A 20,612-nucleotide genomic window follows, 5' to 3' on the forward strand; every position below is an offset into this window, starting at 1 on the left:
TCTCTGTGTAACTGCCGAGACCATCAGCCTCTGGACCCATGATATGAGGAAAGCCTCTGTTCTAAGTTTAATTGCATTAAGGGTATAGGGGTGGTGAGGAGAGTGTGTGTTCCTCTCCTTTCTTCTTCCCCACAAGCAGAGAGAAAGCCAGATGTACACATAACTGATGCCTAGGTTTTCTCTTTGACTACCATCAATCCCCCCAAATAGGCCGGGTTCAGGATCAGGACCGCTCACTCCTTGGGGGCAGATCCTTCCCTGTTCTGAGACCAACCAAGTCATTTGCTGCCTTTGTTATGCAGTCTCAAGCAGGTTGCTTCACTGATGCAGGCCTCATTTTTCCTTATCTGAGTACTGGGAATAATAAAACCCATATCACAGGGTTGTGTCAAAGACCACTGAAGCTTCACTGAAAAAGTACTTTGGGAACTGTAAAGTGCCGAACACACAATTGATGCTTTTTCTTATATAATATACTAATCATAGTACAAATGGTCTCTACTGTCTACCCTTCCTGGGCCCCAACCCCAACCACAGCTCATTGCTCTGTTCAGCATGCACTGGCTGATTCTCTTTGGCAGATCTTAGCCTCTGCAAGTTTCTCTTTAGCCAACCAGATTTCTGGGTATAAGGCATGTTGGCATGAGGTTAGGCTCCTGGGGCCAAAATGGGGAGGGGGAAGTTGGTAGAGGTGGACAGGACCCTTGGAAATGGCTCCAGGAGGGGTATGCCAGTTTCATTCTGGGATGAATGCTGCCTATTCCCAGCCCCTCACATTTGCTCCATCTTATATGTCCACAATACTTCACAGTTTCTAAAATGCACTTTTGACTCTCACAACTATTTTGCAAAGTAGGCAAGATGATTAATCTCATTTTATGGATGAAAATATGTTTGTCCAAGGTTACACAGTATATCACAGGACTCAAACCCAGGTTTTTTGGAAACCTGGTTTTCTCAGCACTGGGGGGCATTTTTTTTCAAGATTTTATTTGTTTATTTGACAGAGAGATCACAAGTAGGCAGAGAGGCAGGCAGAGACAGAGAGAGCGAAGCAGGCTCCCTGATGAGCAGAGAGCCCGATGAGGGACTCGATCCCAGGACCCTGAGATCATGACCTGAGCTGAAGGCAGAGAGAGGCCTAACCCACTGAGCCACCCAGGCGCCCTGGGGGGCATTTTTTTTAAAGTAAACTCTGCCCTCAATGTGGGGCTAAAACTCATGCCCCAAGCTCAAGAGTCACATACTTTACCAACTGAGCCAACCAGGTACCCGTCAGTGGGGCATCTTTTGACAAAGGCTCCAGGACACTCTGCTTAACTAGAATGACCTTGTGTAGTACAATCATCAACACTACGTTCAGCACCTACCATGGGTGTCAGGCACTGCACTAAGGGTTTTACACTCATTCCCAAGTTTAATCCTCTCAACAACCTCTTGAGGCAGATTATTATACCATTTATATATGAAGTAATTGAGGCTCCAAGAGTAATGATCTCAATGTCACACAACTATTTAGTAATGAAGATCCAAGGATTAAACCCAGATCTCTTGGACTACAAACTTTATGCTCTTAACCACTCCACCATGCTACTGTCTCAGTCCTTATTCTATAACTTGATGTTTGGAGGGACTGGAAGACAGGTCAGCACAAATCTCTCAGTCTTTAGTTTCCAGGCTCTCAGCTGTATGCCAGTAACTGTCCTCAGAAAGATCTTACCCTGGGGTGCCTGGGTGGCTCAGTCATTAAGCATCTGCCTTTGGCTCAGATCATGATCCCAGGATCCTGGGATTGAGCCCTATATCGGGCTGTTCAGCAGGAAGCCTGCTTCTCCCTCTCCCACTTGCCCTGCTTCTGTTCCCTCTCTTGCTGTCTCTCTCATTCTGTCAAATAGATAGATAGATAGATAGATAGATAGATAAAGAAAAAGAAAGATCTTACCCAGCTCAGCTTGGAACATGTTTAGTGCTTGGTAAATTAATCCCCCCCGAATTGGAATACATTTCTGGCTCTTAAACATGGATGCCTGGTGTCGCTTCTCAAATCCATATGTCTGTCTGTACTCTGTTCTCAACAAGCATCATCAGAGATCCTTGTTCCTCTCCCCTCCTATTTACCTTTAGGAACCTCTGGCCTAGTACAAGCAGGTGTGGACCATCAGATGCACTTAATTACTAAGATGCTTTCTGGAAGCCTGGGAAATCAAGGCCACAAGCCTTGCTGGGTGATGAGGGCAGGGGTCCACACAGCCTTGACTGTTCTCATCCTACCCAAGAAGAAAGAAGGCTTTCATAATGAAAGGATTCCTGCCAAAATCCTGTTTGCCACTTGCAGCTCTGACAGAAAATGGGCCTAAAATCACAGCGCATTATCTCCAAGAGGGCCTGCAGAAATTAACTGGTATAAACTCCTGAAGCCCAGAAATAGGGAGTGACTTAATCAAGGTTGCCTATCCCAGCCCATTGGTAAAACTTGGGAAGAGATGCATCAGAATCTGAAGGGAGCTGGGAATTTTAATCACACCCCTCAGGGACTTGCTGATTTACTTTGTCAGACATTAGCCTTTCTGTGACATGATTTTGTACCAACAAAGAGAACTCTTTTTGAAGTCTCCCTGAGACTTCCTATTTGGGTAATTTGCTGTTTGGCCACTTCAAAATGATAGAAGAGAAGCAGGCAAAACAGATGTCACACAACTCAGTGCAGTCCATGGTATTCTGTCAAGATGGTGGGCGTCACTGAGTTGGTAGACCTAGGAAGAGATGTGGAGAAAAAGCAGCAGAGGTGTGAGCTGTTTTGTCTAGCTTCTGGGTCCCTGAGAGGCTAGTCTGCATGTGGACTAGTAACCTAACCACAGGAACCTTTTTCTGTGCTATCATCAGTGTTTGTGGACAACTACTTTTCACCTTGAGAAATCCCTCTTCCTCCTCTAATTCAGGCTCATGAAGAGAAAATGGTGAAGAAAGGTTTTGTTCCAGATTATACAAAAATCTTCAGCAGAAAGTCCACAGAAATGGAATATTTCTGAAGGACTCCGTGTTTAAAAATTAGACTTACTGTACTCTGGAGCTAAACAGATGTATAAAGGAGAAAACTGAGGAGCAAAGGGGGACAATATATTTTTGGTTATTAAGTGTTGAGAACCTAACTCCAATGAGTAAAACTAAATGGGGACTTTGTTGAAAACACTGAGGTGTCTAAGAGAATCAAAGGAAGAGGTGATCTGCCAAACCTCAAGAAGCCAGAATCAGGGCTGAGAAAGCCACAGGACACACTTTCCCATCTTATACCTATGCCTCTGTCTGCATGATGGCCTTGTTTTTTCCTATTCTATACATAGGTTTAGGATAGGTCATCACAGTTTTAGAGAACGCATCTTCATAATATTTCCCACTCAAAAGGGAAGAAAATAGCTCCAATTTCTTCTTTTCAAATCCTAGGGAAGAATTCTGATTGGCCTTGCTTGATCACACGCCCACTTTACTGACAGTCTTCACTAGAATCACCCGGTTTGGATGAAGGAGTAGTAGTGCTACAAAAGAAGAGATTACTATTTCCAGAAGAAATTCTGGGGAGAAGTCATAGCTAGCTATTACAAGAAATGATTTACCAGGGGCCCTATAGTAAGTTAGGGGCAGATTCAGGGCTAGAAACAGAATTGATAAAATAACCATCATTAATAATAATTGAATAATTAATAATTAATAATAATTGAAGTCTCTGGATTCTTTTCATGTGTGGTATTGAAGTAAACCCCAGCATTTATATTTTTAAAAGATCTGTGCTGTGTAAAGGATGGACTCTCGGAGAACAAATGTGGACTAGGGAAATTGGTTATGAACTCTATGGTAGCTCTCTAGGGGAGAAACAAGCGGCTTGGACCAAGATCATGGCAATGGAAATCACAAGTAGGCAGATTTGAAATATATTTTAAAAGTAGACTCACAGGACTTGTGCTAGATGTAGAAGGAAAGAAAAAAGAAAGGAAGGAAGGAAGGAAGGAAGGAAGGAAGGAAAAGAAAGAGGAAGGAGGGAAGGAAGGAAGGAAGGAAGGAAGGAAACAAAAGGAAAGAAAAAGAAGGAATTAAGAATTAAGAGTTCCAATGTGGACATGTTAAATTTGAGACATGGAGATGTCTACTGGACCCTGTGTATACATGTCATTACCAAAGACTTGGCGTCTAAAGCCACAGGACCAGATGAGGTCTCCAAGGAAGACAATATAGCTAGAGCAGAGGGACCAACTATTCTCTTTTTTAAAAGACTTTGTTTTTAAGTAATCTCTACATCCAACGTGGGGTTCAAACTTACAAACCTGAGATCAAGAGTCTCATGCTCTACCGACTGAACCAGCCAGATGCCCCTCAACTATCCTTTGAGCCCTCTTTTCTGCATACACTGAATCCTGCTGGGCCTCCCGCCAGGAATCTCAGGTGGGAATCACAATCGTTATTACAGTTAATTCCACAGAATGAGAAGCTAGATTCATCCCTCAGGGAGTAGCTAAGAAGTAACCAAATGAATGGTGAAATATGCATCAAAACACCATACAGATGTGTCTTCATTCCTCCAAAGCAGACCCTTTGGAGAACTAAACAAATGGTGATATTGCCCTGCTGCAAACTATTCTGACGTTTCTCTTTGGGGATACCAGGTTTAAAGACCCAGGGAAATTTCTCAGACTTGGTTTCAGACAGCTTAGTGTTACTTCCTTCAGTGGGCTGAAAAAATGGCCACAATATTTTATAGCTTCTCACATCAAGAGATGGCACTTATTTCTCCACCCCTTGTATGTGACTTGCATTAGTCAGTGGGACATTACCAAACACAATACAAACAGAGGCTCAAGAAGTACTTCTACACAGAAGCTTGCCCTATCTTGCTACTGGAAAAATTTCTACCACCAAGTGAGCAAGTCTGGGCAGCCTTCTGGAAGATGAAAACACATGGAGAGGCACCTCAACCACCCTAGTCATTTCAGTTGGGACTCCAGGCATGTGAATGACATCATTCTAGACCAGAAGAAGAATCAGCCAACCAACCCCCAGAATCATGAGAAATAACAAATGTCTGTTGTTTCAAATCAATATGTTTTGTTATGTCCCTCAGAAGACAATAATTAACTCCAAACCAGGCAGTCTAAACATATTTCACAGGTACAAATACTGTTTCTCTCACCCTTACTCTTTCTGGAGGATTTGTATTTGACTAGTCATCAAAGGTTTGAACTAAAGGATGAAAGCTTGAAGAATATAAAGCAATGGTCAGTGGATAGCAGAGGTACTTGGGGGGCAGTGGAGATTTTCTAGGCCTCCTGAAACAACTCCACAAATGATTCAGTTTTCCCAGTTGTATTCTCATAGAATGATGTACCTTTTCTTCAGAGCACTTTTTAATTATATTTGGGTGAGTATTTTACAATGTCTAGACTAAACCACAAGCTACTAGACTCTAAGCTTCATGAAGGCAAGGTTTGTATTTAGTTTGCCACTGATTATATCCTGACACATACATTTATTTATTGAATAAATCTGAATGCATAAATTTTAGTTTTGCCTACTTTATATAAGGGATGAAGGCCTTCAAAAACATCACTTAACAGTATTTGTATCTCAAGGGCCTGTCTTCTGTTGCATGCAATCCCAGGCATGGGCTGATCCTCCAACTGTGGCAGGTCATCAGGAATAACTTAGTAAAGATGAAGAATCTGAAATCAATGAAATTCCAGGACACTGGTTACTATAGTTCCTTCTCCTTACCCCGAACTCTCAGCAAACAAACTCAAACAAACATTCCTCAAGACACTCTAGGAACCTTGACACACAAGCAAAGAGCTTTGGAGCAGGAGCAGGTAATGTGAACGGGAAAGTCAAGTCTGGCAGATATTCTTATCATTCTCTGGACATTACAAGGCTGCAGTCACAAAGTAATTGTGAGACCAAGGACTCTCAGAATTAATTAACCAATATCAGCTGGGACACTGGAGCCTGTCACTACCACCACTCCATATACCCTTCATCTGAGAGAAATCCAAATAAAGAAATGGAATGAGCATGAGTCAGAAGTGAATTTAAATGATATTACTGAGTGACTTGAATATGTTGGCTTTTCCAAGGCTATATTTCCTTGACTGCCAAATTGGGATAATATTTTAGAAATAGCACTTCCATTAGACTATAGGTACCCCGCAGGCGGGGATCACTTGTTTTCAAATATATTTATCTAGTGTTTAACAGCACCAGACCCACAGTACATATATTTCTGTAGACATGATAAATTTCTACATAAAGGCGATCCAAGACGAAGTCCTGACTACATCACTAATACACTTTCAGAGTGGCCCTAGGAAATTTCCTTTTCCTCTCTGGACCTCAATGACGAGCCTGGACAGGATTTTCTCTAAGCTCCCTTCCTGATCTAATTTGACAAGTCTGTGGCCATTCTACTTTGTTGATGGTCCTAGAAATTAATTAATGCTACAGACTGAGGAGACAAGAGTAAGTCACAAATCACTTTGTATTTACTGATACATATACATTTAAAACAGGTTCTATAAAAAGCTATAACACCGTATTGCACATCTGGCCTACTTTTGCCTCTTTTAAGGTCAAGAGTTTTTGTTTTTATTTTTAATTCTTTATTTGGATTGTTAAGCAAAAGGAAAACCAGGACAAGTTACTACTAACATACTCTGCAGCTTGAACCTTGGTGGCTAATTGCACTATTACCGTGATTGACGAACATTGCACCGTAATCAGCTGGAAGCTCCTGCCTTCCACGCAGCAGAAACAAGGTCACAGAGCAGGGCTGGTGAACTGCCATCTAGCAAGCAGTTCTGCTTGTCTGCTGCCCAGCAGAAGAGTTTGCCACAATTACATTTGACTCTCGATTCTATCTGTTGTGAAGAAAATTGCTCTCTTACACTGGCTCATGAGTTGTAAAGAATGTAACAATTTTTAAGTAAAAATTTCAGTCTTTGCCTGGATAGCCAATATGAAACAAAAGATTATTGGATATATGTCCTAAAATATCCAAGGGTCACTAGGAGCTCAGTCTGAAATCCAAGGACTAGAGCAGATGGGTGTTACTGCCCAGGAAAATTATAATTATGCCTGACCTGTATAGGCCTGACAGTGTAAAAAGCGCATCTAGAACCACTGCCTGTAAAGGGATCACATCCTTCCATGGTCAAAGAAGTCAACCAAGTCATTCCTGCAAAATGCTCCCTTGCTGGAGCAGGGAGCTGCTTAAAGCACTGCTTGAGGGCTAGGTAAGAACCGCCTGACAAAGGCTGATACAGGGACTTGAACTTGAGAAATACTGGACAATTTTTGCTCCCTCTCTTAGGACCTGGTTGCCTCAGAGACTGACTACTTCCCAGAAGCATTAGACATCCATCACCTCAGATTAGTCTGAATAGTTGAGCAATTTGTTAACAAAGAGACGTAAGTCTTTTCTCGAGTGGACTTAGAATCTGATGGCCTTGGGATCAAATCCTAACACGGCTCTAATACCTGCCAGCTGTACCATCTTGACCAAGTTCTTAACCTTTTTGGGTCACAGTTTATTCATGAAAAATGTAGTACAGAATGTGGTAAGAGCATCAACCTTGGAGCCTACTGCCTGGATTGGAACCCCTGTTCTACTGTTTACTCATTATGTGACCTTAGGCAAGCTAGAGAATCTTTTTATACCTTAGTTTCCTCATATTTAAGTGAGGTTGATTATAGTGCCTCCTTCACAAAGATGTTGAGATGATAAGTAAGTTAATACATGTAAAGTGCTTGGAACAATGTCTAGTACACAGTAAGCATGACGTCAGTGTTAGCTACAATGACACTAGGTGGATAATCCTCATCTCTTAGGTTTATTCTGCAGATCAACTGAAATGATGAAGGTGATAAAGAAAGTCAGAGAGTTATTAGCACTAGAAGGGACCTTAAAGATTACCCAAATATCCCCCTCATTTTGTAGGTGGGAAATCAAGACTCAGAGATGGAGTGACTGATCCAGAGTCACACTTGATTTAAGGGCAGAGTCCAGGATTCCTGATTCCAATGTCCAAAGCTCTATCCTGTGCATTGCATCAGAAAGCAACATCTCCATAGGGCTGACTCTGGAAGGTCCTTTTAGGTAGTCACTGGAACTATGTGAGTCAATGCACTTTCCTAGGATAATGAGAGGCATTTGAAATGGAGAGAAAACTTGGAAGAGATGCTTCCAACACCTTCTACCCTCACCAACTTCTGAGGTAGCGTGTTAGCGCAGGGGGAAGATGGGGATTTGGGTCAGGCCTGGAAGGAGAGATTTTCAGGAATCACTGCCAGTTCCATTTCATTATTTCAGCTAAAAACCAAACATCTGCCATGTCTAGACAAACTGGAATCCATTCGGTTTGTTTCTGGTGTCAGAGGGTTTTGTGGTTTTGATTTTGGTTTAGTTTTTCCCTTCAGGTATTTAGTTAAGCAGTTTCCACTAGGAGTGGTTTCATATCCACTCTTCAGTAGAAATGAAGATTTCACTCCCAGGAGAATGAGTTTGGGATTGGGACCTCTGAGTTCAGCTTTCCCAATTTTGTTAGGGTCATGGCCCCTCAGATTTATCCTGCTTAGAATCACATTTCCCAGTCAAACTACTCAGGAGTGACTAAAAGATGGGTTGGAAGAAAGGGCAGGATGGTAGGAAGACATTATGAAGAACGGCAGAACTACTTGATTCAGAGAAGGCAGAGGTCATGGTTTCTTTCTCAAATCATCCGAGGGTGACAGGAGCTGAAGAAGCATGGACTGTGAGGTCTCTGACAGCAGAGCTGGGATAAATGGGGTGAGGAAAGGAAGAAGAATTTCCAGGGGACAGATTTCAGCTTACAGCAAAGAAAACTTTCTGATTATGAGAGCTGCCCAAGGGTGGTATAGACAATGAGCTCCCAGCCCTGCCTAGAAGGTGTGTTTTAGAAGAGAGATTTGGTGGGATGCCTGGGGTGGCTCAGTCAGTTAAGCAGCTGTCTCTTGATTCTGACTCAGGTCATGATCTCAGGGTTGTGGGACAGAATCTCAAGTTGGGCCAGGGAGTCTGCCGGAGGGTCTCTCTCCCCCCATCTGCTCCTTCTGCTCACTCTTTCTTTCTAAATAAATAAATAAATAACATTCTTTAAAAAAAAAAAAAGAAAGAAAGAAAGAAAGAAAAAAGAAAAAGAAGAAGAAGAAAGAGATTTGGTTGTGAGGCCTGGCATCCACTTTCCAGACATGTGAAGATTGAAACTGACTAGTCAGACTAGGTAACTCTAAATATTTCAAATTCTGGGAGTCTAAAAAACAAAGACCGATTTCATGGAGTTCCCACAGTTAAGAACTAGCTGGAAAACAGCAAAATCAGAAAGTCATGACATATTCCTTCATCTTGCCTGTGTTTCTCTTTTCTTTCTGTCTTTCTTGAGCTCACCCTCCTGCTCTTTTATATAGTAGGAACCTTTGACGTTTTGCAGGGAATAATCTTTTAAGTATATTTCTGACTCAGCCTTTGCTCCTTCAGCATCATTAGAGAGTCTGAGCTCTCTGGAGATTAGCTCTGGCCTGTCACCACAGCAACTGCCCGAGGCCCTGTGGGCATCCGTGGTAACAGGCATAGGGCTTTGAGAGTCAAAGCTTGGCTTGCAGTGAGAGGAAGCCCCACAGGGAGCCTGATAGGAAACAAGCATGTTGTGTATGAGGACGTTTTCTTTAATAGGATTAGCTGTGCAGGTGGGCCCTGCAAAGTATGCGGTGTCAAATTCTGGTAAATTGAGGAAATCTTATTTTAAAGACAGAAAAGAGACTCGCTTTCCAAGTCCCTGAAGTGAATCCCCTTTGTAAGATGGAGTCTTCTTTTGTAAAATGAATCTCTACCCATGCTGTGACCTGGCTCTTAGTCTAGGACTGGGTGTCTATTAGTGGGATTATCTACAGAGAACTCAAGGGGCACGTTTCCGCCTCTGCTGCAAACAAAAGACAGCAGCAACTCAGCCTGCATGGGGCTGGGGGTGGACCGACTGTGATAGGGGAAGCAGAGTGGGTGCGGGGTCACAAGAAGGGGAGATCAGGAGGGTGGGCCTTGCCTAACATGAGCAGTTTTGCTGCAGCAGCGGTGGGGTGTCTGAGAGACGGGTGTTCTTGGAGGTGCCCAACACGGAGGGGTCTGTGTCCAGCGAATCAGACATCTTGTCACAAATGGCATCTACCAGGCGCTCAAAGGCCTGCCTCACACTGATGTTCTCCTTGGCGCTGGCTTCAAAGAAGTCAAACCCTAGGGAGAGAAGAGATAACAGTAAGGAATTTTCCCTCCTTTTTATGCCCCCTGGCCAGAAAACTCCAGATTAATATAGCCAGTGCAAAGTAGTGAAGCAAGGAGGCCTAATTCCATGGCAGAGGATTCTGCTTTAAAGAGATGGTACAGGGGTGCCCGGGTGGCTCAGTCAGGGAAGCATCTGCCTTCAACTCAGGTCATGGTCCTGGGGTCCTGGAATTGAGCTCCACGTCGAGCTCCCTGCTCAGTGGGGAGTCTGCTTCTCCCTCTCCTTCTGCCCCTCCCCCGCTCATGCTCTCTGCCTCTCACTCACTCTTTCTCTCAAATATATAAATAAAACCTTTAACAAAATTAAATTAAATTAAAATAAAATAAAATAAAATAAAATTTTAAAATAAATAAATAAATAAAGAGGTGGTACAGGGCAAGGGTTACCTGCACTGGCTGTAGAGTCAGCTAGATCCTGGTTCTACCATTGGCTAGCTGTGTTACCCCCAGCAAGTCACCTAATTCTCTTTATGAATCAACTCCCTGGTTTATAAATGGGGATAACTTTACCTACCTCATTAAACAAGATAATGCAGGTGTATAGCACTGTGCCTGACACAGAGTGGGTGTCATTAGGTGTTTTCTGAAAGAGCAAACATTTCAATATGTGTACACAGCCCTTCACATTCTCCCAATGCGTTTCTCACATCCATTACTTCATCGGATCCTCATGTCTCCTCTGCAGACCCTCTCCATTTCACTAATGCAGACACTGTGGCTTAGAGAAACAAGCCGACTTGCCCAAGATAAACAGAGGAACCAGTGTTTGACAAAGTCCAGGCTTTGACCTTTTTGACCAGGGCTTTTCCTCCTCTTTCCCCTGCCTTCCACTCATCTCAGCCTGGCAAGCTCTAGTCTAGGATCTGGAAGGCTCCCCAAGATCCACACTGAACAAGCAAAGTTTCACTTGCCCTTTCCATCCCAAACTCACTGGTGTATCTCCACTCCACGAGGTTCCTCCTCCACAGATCCCCCCTAGAATTCCCCTGTATCTCTTCTTCTCCACACAAATCCAACATAAGGCACCTGGAGGACTGCACTTGAAGCGTGAGATATCTTGTCTGTTTTGTACCTTATGATCCTGAATGACACTTTCTGGGACAATGAACAGAGCTTGGCTGTCCTGGAAGAAATAAGAAAGACCTTCTTGATTCAGACAACATGGCTGCTTCCCAGCTATGGAATTCTGGCCAGGTTGGTGGCCGCTCTTCTCTACATGTTCCTACCCTAGCCTCCTCCTTCCTCTTTTGTCCATCTGCCTTCTTCTTTCTTCTCCTTCCAGGCCCATCTTTTTTTCTCCTCAAAACCTTCTCTCTTCCCTTTCGTGTCACTCCTTCTTTTCCCTTATGTTCCTCATACTTTCTCCTTGGGATTCTTTATATTTGTTGAGCACCTACTAAATGTCAGACACTATGCCAGGAGCTTGGGAAATACTATCTTACTTCATCCTCACAACAGCCTGTGGGTAAATATAATCATCTTCAAATTATAAATGAGAAAATGAAGCCTCCAAGAGATTACATAACTCACACAAGGTCACATAGTTACATTAGCGGAAATTGGGTTTAGATCTGGATTTGGCTGCCTCCACATCCATACATAGCCCTGTCTCCTACTTCTCTTGCTCTGTTTCTTTTTTTTTTCTTTCTCCCTTTCAATTTCCTTCCTTCCTTCCTTGACCGTATCTTCCCCTCCTTACAAGTCCCTTTGGTCCCCTCTTGCCCATTTTTTAAAAGATTTTATTTATTAGACAGAGACAGACAGCACATGCAGAAACAGGGGGAGGGGCAGAGGAAGAGGGAGAAGCAGACTCCCCACTGAGCCGGGAGTCCAAGGTGGGGGCGCCCAATCCCAAGACCCTGGGACCATGACCTGGGACCTGAGCCAAAGGCAGACGCTTAACTGATGAGCCACCCAGGCGCCCTGGCCCCCTTTGCTTTAACTTGACTACCACAGTGTCTGGATCTGGGCAAGTCACTTGATTTCCCTGAATCACTTAGCCTCTCAGTCTCAGGCTCCTTGGCTGTCAAGCGGGAATAGCCACAGTACCTTTCTACTGAGAGCAACGGGGAGAAGTGAGTGAGACGACGGATTAACTGCTGCCCAGAGTTGCCTGTTGGAACGACAGTTACTTTTCCTCTACTTTCGCCTTGCTCTTCTCATGTCCTCTTCATCCCATTTCTCTTCTTTTATCATCTTTCCCCACAAAGGAGGGGCCTTCTTTCCTCCTCCCTCCTTCTCCCTATTAGTGCACTGTCCACAGAGAGGGCTGAAGCCCCCAGGTACAGACAGGACTCTTCTTCCCCCGCCATCTCAGCTTGAAGGCACTCCCAACTCCTCCCAGGCCTCCTCTGGTTGACAGCCTCTGTGGCCCATTTCATAACCTGAGAAAGGCCAGCAGGAGAAGTGCGCCCTAACTGTGGCCACATGATAAAGAAGAAGGTGGCTACTGGTTTGTTATCTGGGCCACGGAAACCCTGCCAGCTTCAGAGAACCATCCCCCGCCCCAGCATGTCTTCCTTAATGAATATCATAAAAATTGACTCCCTGGTAAATGACAATGTTTAGGGAGGTGGAGGAAGTGTGTTGCTTGCCTCGGAAAGGGGAAAACAGGTAAAGAAGGAAATAGGCTCTAACTATCAGTATGGATGAAGAGGAGGACACAGGTCAAGGCCGGGGGCACAAATCCCTTCTGAGGAATTGGCACCAAGGAAAGGACATGTCATGTTGTACAGGTGGGCAGTGGGAAGAGGCCCAGGAGTCATATAGTCTGGATTTGAATATAGTTCCTGTCAACTACTAGCTGTGTGACCTCAGGCAAGTTGTTCAATCTCTCTCACCCTCTATTTCTTAATCTGTGGAATGGGGTGAGCCTGTAACAGTTCAAAAATATAATTTTAAAACCTTGTGAGCAGGGTAGGGCAAGGCAGAATTTATTTGTAGTATACAGATAGGAAAACCTAGACTTGGAGATGGGCATAAGCCAGGGCTCTATCCCTTATGTCCCCTTGTCTCACTCAGTTGGAACAGTGACCAAACACACTGTAACATTTACTAACCAGGTATAGCAAACCAGAGGCTGTGCTGGCATACAGGGGAGAGAAAGTGCGGCAGGGGATGAGGCTGCAGGAGGAGGCTTCCAGAAGTTGGTGGAGAGGGGAGACTTTAAGGCTAGCATTGAGCAGAACTCTTCACCTAACTAACTTCTCATTCTTTAGGACTCGGCTTAAATACAGCCCCTTCATTTCCCTCTGTGCTTCCCTCTGCTATAGCACATGTTACCCAGCATGGTAGAAGTCCACTTGACAAGGAGCTCCTGGAGCAGGGATCACGTCATTCATCTGAGCGCCAGCACTAGCCAGAGGAATAGGTGCTTGGTGAGTGTTGGTTGATGAACAGATGAATGAAGGAGTTGGGAATGAGCATGGAGGGCGTGCTTGAGAGGATGTACACAGTGCGGGTCATGAGAGCTCAGCTCAACATGCACGAGGACACTGAGGTGAATCAGGAGTTCTTGCCCTCAGGGAGATCCTAGTTTAGTGTGGGAAACAGACACACTGATGACAGCACAGTGATAAATGCTGGCATGGTGAAAGTGAGGGGATTAGCAGGGCACGAGAGGAGGTACCTAACTGTCCTGGGAGCCAGGGAAGGCTTCTTGGAGAAGGTGATTCCTAAGCAGATATCAGCTTAAGACAGGTGATTGTGAGTGTATGTGTGAGCACATGCATGTGTAGCCTACTAGGCAGGGGAAACAGCATGAGCACAGATAATGGGGCAAAGAACAGCAGTTTGCTATCATTAGAGCAGAAAGCCCAAAGTGATGAACGATGAAGCAGTAAGTCTCGTGGAGACTCATGGAGAGCTCATATGTCATGCCAAGGAGATGTCGTCACTGTCATCTCAAAAGTACCCAAGGTATCAGAGCTCTGATTCAAATAAGCAGCTCATGGCCCTAGCCAGCTCATGGGTCTCTCTTCCTAGCAGAACCACCCCAAATGCACACCCACCCAATTACTGTCAGACTTCTGGAAGGCCCTTCATTGGCAGGCCCAGATGGTAACCTTTTCCTCAGGTTCATTAATAAGGATTCTCAGGAGCTGAGAGCCTAGTGAGGTCAGGAAGATGACAACCAATTAATCAGACTAGCCCTCCATCCTTTCCTCCCTCTAATTGGCTTCAGAACAATATTTCTGCTGTCTTTAATAGGGCCCAATCTTAGCTGAATCTGAAATAATCCTTACCACCCCCCAAGATCATGTTTACCTGTCCCATCCAAAGACAGCTGCCACAGACCCACAGAGTTTGTCCACACTGCCTACTTCTGAATTTGACCTCCGAATTCTACTCAAAACCCATGACCAACTGAACTCATCACTCCTCATCCTGATACTGCCCCAGAACATCTCTCCTCTACTTTCATGTTCAAATTCCTTTTCTGTCTCGCTCTGATACCTCCCATCTCTGTCATGTATCAATCTTCAACTCATGCCCTTCTAGTCACTGATGATTTGGCAAGGGACTCACTATGTTCCTTTTTGTCCAGAGTTCTTATGTTCAGAAACTTTGAGTTTCGTGTGGACCATTCATCCAACACCCTGAATTTATCATCTCATTTACAGAAACCTTCTCTTCTATTCTGCTCAGCTATGCTTCTGTCTGTATAATTTGAGCTATTTTGACTTGGATTTATACAGCTGGGACTGACAGAGGTCTAATTAATGCAACACCCAGCCTCGCTGGCTTAGCACCCAAGAACCTGCATGTCTTGACCTCTATCTACTTCCCCAACCTCATCTTCCTGGCTCACACAATGCTCTAGAGACATTGACACTTTTTCTTTTAAGATTATCTGTTTGTTTGGGTCGTCTGGGTGGCTCAGTTGGTTAAGCTACTGCCTTCAGCTCAGGTTATGATCCTGGAGTCCCGGGATCAAGTGTAATCAAGTCCCACATCAGGCTCCCTGCCTGCCTCCCTGACTACTTGTGATCTCTTTCTCTCTTTCTGTCAAATAAATAAATAAAATCTTTAAAAAAAAAAAAAAGATTATCTGTTTGTTTTAGTGAGAGAGAGAGCAGGGGGAGGGGAAGAGGGAGAGAGAGAATCCTGAAGCAGACTCACCACTGAGCAGGGAGCCCAACACGGGTCTCGATCCCTGGACCCTGAGATCATGACCTGAGCCAAAACTGAGTCAGTCACTTAACCAGTTGAGCCACCCAGGCACCTCTTGACACTTTCTTCTTCCCTTTTTTTTTTTTTAATTTTTAATTTTTTAAATTTATTTTCAGTGTACTAGAATTCATTGTTTATGCACCATATCCAGTGTTCTGTGCAATATGTGCCCTCCATAATACCCACCACCAGGCTCACCCACCTTCCCACCCCCCGCCCTGACACTTTCTTATTTGGTGTCATTGCTCATGTTATTACTCTCCAGCTCCTATTCCCAATCACCTTCATTATTCACCTGTGGAATCACTGATTGCAAAGAGCCTTCCCTTTCTCTTCCTACCCCACCTCCGCCACTCAGAACATACGATGTACCTCTCTACTGTACTCTCATGGCACCTTACACAGTCGTTACAGATTCCAACAGGAAAATGGGAATTATTCTTAACATTTAAACAAGAGGGAATTGGTTATACAGGTGATAGAAGAACAAAGAGGCAGACAGAACAGTGAGGAAACCAGAGCTCATCAACTGCAAACAAACTAATAAATCCATTACTACGGCCAAAAGAAGCTGGAACCACGGCCAGAGAAGAGCAGCCGCCTCTACTTGAGGAATGAGGAGTGGGAATATACAGGTGCCCCTTTGGCCTTGCCAGTGTCTCTCCTTGGCTTAATCCAGACAGAAGCCACTGTCACAGGAACTGGGAAACACAGCCCTCAAATGTCAAACTCAGGGCAAGGGACGGGCGTGTTTGCAGGAGAGAAGAGTAAAGAATGACAGCACACAGGCTAAGGATTGGCAAAGCCATCTACCCAAAGGATGTTGAAATTATCTATTATTTTGTTCCCCTAGTCAATGAACATCTTATTTTAAAATATTTATTTATTTTTAAGATTTTATTTATTTGACAGAGAGAGAGGGAATACAAGCAGGGGGAGTAGGAGGGGGGAAAGGAGGCTTCCTGTGGAGTAGGGAACCCGACATGGGGCTCTATCCCAGGACCCTGGAATCATGACCTGAGTTGAAGGCAGACGCTTAACTACTGAGCCACCCAGGCATCCCTATTTATTTATTTTAAAGATTTCATTTATTTATCTAGAGCAAGGGGGAGGGGGAGGGGGAGAGGAAGAGAATCTCTAGCAGACTCAGCACCGAGCACGGAGCCCAATATAGGGCTGGATCTCATGACCCTGAGATCATGACCTGAGCCAAAACCAAGAGTCAGACACTTAACTGACTGTACCACCCAGGTATCCCATCAATGAGAATCTTAAGGGCAGGGAACCCACTCACCTCTGTGTTCCCAGGGTCCATCATGTGTTAGGTGATTGTGGCAGATCATTCCCTTGCCTTCCTCTAGAGGATCTGGCTCCCCTTCCCACTGGCAAGTGGCTTGTAGAGCTTACTTGTGGGAGGAATATATCCCTGTTCCACTGACATTAGATTTGGTCATCTGACTTGCTTTGGCCAATGGATGTGGGCATTCCAAGTCCCAATAGAAGATTTAAGAGCCTTTGTCTAGTTTAGCCACCTCAGATTGGATCCCAGAATAAGAAGACACATGGAACAGAGTCACAGCTGACTTGTAGCTAGCATCTGTGAGAAACCTTTATTATCTAAGTTCCTAACTTGAGTTATATGTTATCACTAAAGAAATTTCACTAACACTGTGACCAAGGGTAGAAATTTGATGAGAAACCATGGCAAGCTTTTTGGGAAAACACCACTGGATGATGATATAATGGGGACATTAAGATTTTTAGTCCAAAGCCTGAGTTTGAGTACTGGACCTAATACCTGTTACCTGAATCATTTAGAAAAGTTACATAATCTTTCAATGAAAAAATAAAGATACAGAAGTGTGGCACAGCTCATTGTGTGCAAGAAAACACAAGTGTGGACTCAGCTTCTTCATCAGTATAATGGAGCTGATGATAATGGCATCTTCCAGGCTAGAAGTAAGAGTGAGGATCATAGAAAATTGTTGTGAAAACACCTTGTAAACTATAGTCACTGCACCAAAGTTAGTTACTATCAGTGTCAGTTGGGTCTTTGATTCTCTGTAACCAGGCTCAGTGATGCAGGTTTCAATTGTTCATTCCAATCCAAAAAAAACCACCCAAAAACACCAAATGAAAAAACACCACAACATCTAACAGGCACCTAAAATAAGCAAGCCAGTGTATAAGGGTCTGTGGAGTTTGAGTGATAAGTAGGAATCATGGGAACTGAAATCATGGACTCAAAGAGGAATAGAGCCAAATGTACCTTCCCATTCAACGAATCCAAATCCCATTTTTCAGATGGCCAAACTAAGACCCAGGGACAGGAAACATGATGCTCAAGTTCACATAGTAAACTAGTGTCAGAAACAGGATAAAACCCTCAGCCTCCGAGGTCCTAACCCTCAGCCTCCTAACTCCACTATACTTTGTGGGAGTGAGTGTATGTGTGTGTTACAAAACCACATTGTAAATGAGTCTCTCCTCCCCTTGTAGGCGGAAGTGCATTTCTCTTTTACTATCCTTTGAGTTTTGGCCAGACCCATTTGCATTCAGATTTAGGGAAGGGACAAGAAGTCCCTTTCTGAGGATCACAGGAGGGCAGAGGCCCTAAAATGCCATGTTTCTTAAAACAGGAGTCCCTGGGGCACCTGGGTGGCTCAGTCATTAGGCATCTACCTTTGGCTCAGGTCATGATCCCAGGATCCTGGGATGGAGCGCCGCATTGGCTCCCTACTGGACAGGAAGCCTGCTTCTCCCTCTCCCACTCCCCCTGCTTGTGTCCCCTCTCTCGCTGTGTCTCTCTCTGTCAAATAAATAAAATCTAAAAAAAAAAAAAAAAAAAAGAACATGAGTCCCTGAAACTCCTGCACTCTCCCAAAGATCCACTTGCCTCAGTGACTCCATGGTCTCACCCATGTCCCAGGAACTTTGAGGATATTGACGACCTGCTGCTACTCACGGCTTTAATAAAAGCTAGCTGCTGGCCGTATCACTAGTCTTGGCCTAGTGAGCTGAGTAAAGCTAAAGGAAAGGGAGTCCTGAAGAGGAATCCCATAAAGCAGAAGAGAAGCACTACTATGGTGGCCAGCACACCACTGAAACTTACTTAATTGTTGGAACAGCAGAGGGATAGGATGGATGTGGGGATGAGGAAGGCTGAGCACCCTCCCTCACTGTTCCTGGATCTGATCACATCCTTGCAAAAGTCTTAACGTGGTCCACAAGACCCTTCATGACCTGGCCCCTGCCTGCCTCTCCACTATCCCCTCATACTACTCTCCCCTTGATTGTCTAATCCTTGTGGAATGGGCTTCTTTCAGTATCATGAGTGCTTCAAGCTCTACCCCACATTAGGACTATTCTTGATCTGGAATATGGCCCTCTGCCTCCACCCACACACACACACTCACACCCACTCTGCCTGGCTAACTTCTTCTCATCTTTTAGTTCTCAGCTTCAGTGTTACTTTCTCAGAAGATCTTGAGTCTCCAGTCTAAAATTAGGTTTCTCTTTTCTCACTTTCTTCACAGCACTTGTAACTTATGTTACTTTTATCTGCCCACCATTCCTTCCTTTGGGGAATCACTATTTTAAAGAGTTGTGGTGGCACTATAGGTTATCATACCCGCCTCCCCCCACCACTGGGACAGGCATGTGACTCACGGGTGGCCAATCACAGTCTTCCCTGACATTGATATATGGCGGCTGGGACACAGAAGGCCTTTTTTTGCAGGAGTTGGGAAGATAATCTGGAGCTGCCATCATCCATCTTACTCTTCATAGAGTTTGGAGAAGGAAGGAGGCTGAAGGGATCAGCAAAGTTGAGAAATGGAACGTGCAATTGAATCCTAGGTCTAGTGGACTTTCCAGCTATAAGAGCTAATAAATTCTATTTTTAAAACAGTATTTTAAATCTATTTTAATCTATTTTAAATCTATTTTAAAAACAGATTTGGGATTCTATCACTTGCCATAACGAGAGTCCTACCTTATGCAGAACTTATCACAATTTCTAACAGTTTTATTGAGATAATTCACACACCATTCAGTTTGTCTATTTAAAACATGTTAAATTATATATTTGTATAATTATTTGTTTATTATCCCTTTTCCATTAGTTCCATGATAATAAATACAATAGCTGTTCTGTTCACTATTATAACCCAAGTACCAGGACAGAGCCCAGCTTAGACTAAGTGCTCAATGAATAAGTGAATAAATGGATGAATGAATGAATGAATATCTAACCTATTCTGGGTACTTAGGATAATGAACCAAATGAGACATAACCTTGTTGCTCTTGAGGTCTAGCAAGAGAGACATGTGTCTAAATAGTCAAATACTAGTAAGCAACAGAGGAAAGCTTAGGAAATTGTGTAGGACAGACATGGTTTACTACGACCTGCCCAAATCTGACCTATTGATTAAGGCCTTCTTTAAGTGCCTCCCTAAACTCAAGAATTAATCTGACTTCATCTATGTTCCTACATAAATTTGATAGATCTAAACTGACTCCACTACTTATTAACTGCATAAACTTGAGAAAATTATTTAAGCCCTCTGAACTTCATTTTTCAGAGTATTGGACATACCCTACAGTACCTACTTGGAAGGGTTATAGTGAGAATTAAGTGAAATAATTAATACACAGCATCTCATAGAATGCCTGGATCAATGTCACCTACTATCATAGTTATTATACAGTGAGGTTAAGTGGTTAGGAGCACAGGCCTTGGAGCCAGACTTCTGCTTGGGTTCAAATTCTGACTCTACCTGTTAGTAGCTGTGTGACCTTACACAAGTTACTCAATTTCTCTGTACCTCAGCTTTCTCATCTGTTTAAAAAAAAAAAAAACCAATTTGGAGATAAGAGAAGTATGTATTTCAGAGGGCTCTAGTGGAATTAAATTAATTGAGTAATACTTTAAAACACTTAGAATAGTGCCTGGCACAAGGTAAGCACCTAATAAATATTTAACCAACTCACTTGTTAAAAATCTTAGTCATGAGGGCTTGGCATGCCAATTATATTTTTTTCCAAATATAAAACTCACCTTTTAGAACTTAGTCTTGTTTAGTTCTAAGGATTGACATGCTGATTACA

General features: G+C 43.7%; 1 protein-coding gene across 2 annotated transcripts in view; it reads right to left on the reverse strand.

Annotated features, from left to right (window-relative positions):
* Positions 1-4,049: 4,049 nt before the first annotated feature.
* RAB3B (RAB3B, member RAS oncogene family) overlaps positions 4,050-20,612 on the reverse strand; it is a 70,276-nt gene continuing 53,713 nt past the window's right edge. Inside the window, exons 5-6 of one of the 2 annotated variants that reach the window (XM_032844150.1) lie at positions 10,095-10,282; positions 4,050-5,708 (exon numbers count right to left, since the gene is read on the reverse strand). In XM_032844150.1, the coding sequence (XP_032700041.1) occupies positions 10,095-10,282 (188 nt within the window). In that variant the 3' untranslated portion in view covers positions 4,050-5,708. Of the gene's footprint in view, positions 5,709-9,697; positions 10,283-20,612 lie in introns of those variants that run through there. The other variant, XM_032844149.1, reaches the window with a different exon arrangement.

The sequence above is a fragment of the Lontra canadensis genome, unplaced genomic scaffold (assembly GCF_010015895.1).
Source record: "Lontra canadensis isolate GAN:19392208 unplaced genomic scaffold, GSC_riverotter_1.0 scaffold148, whole genome shotgun sequence".
Taxonomy (NCBI): Eukaryota; Metazoa; Chordata; class Mammalia; order Carnivora; family Mustelidae; genus Lontra; species Lontra canadensis.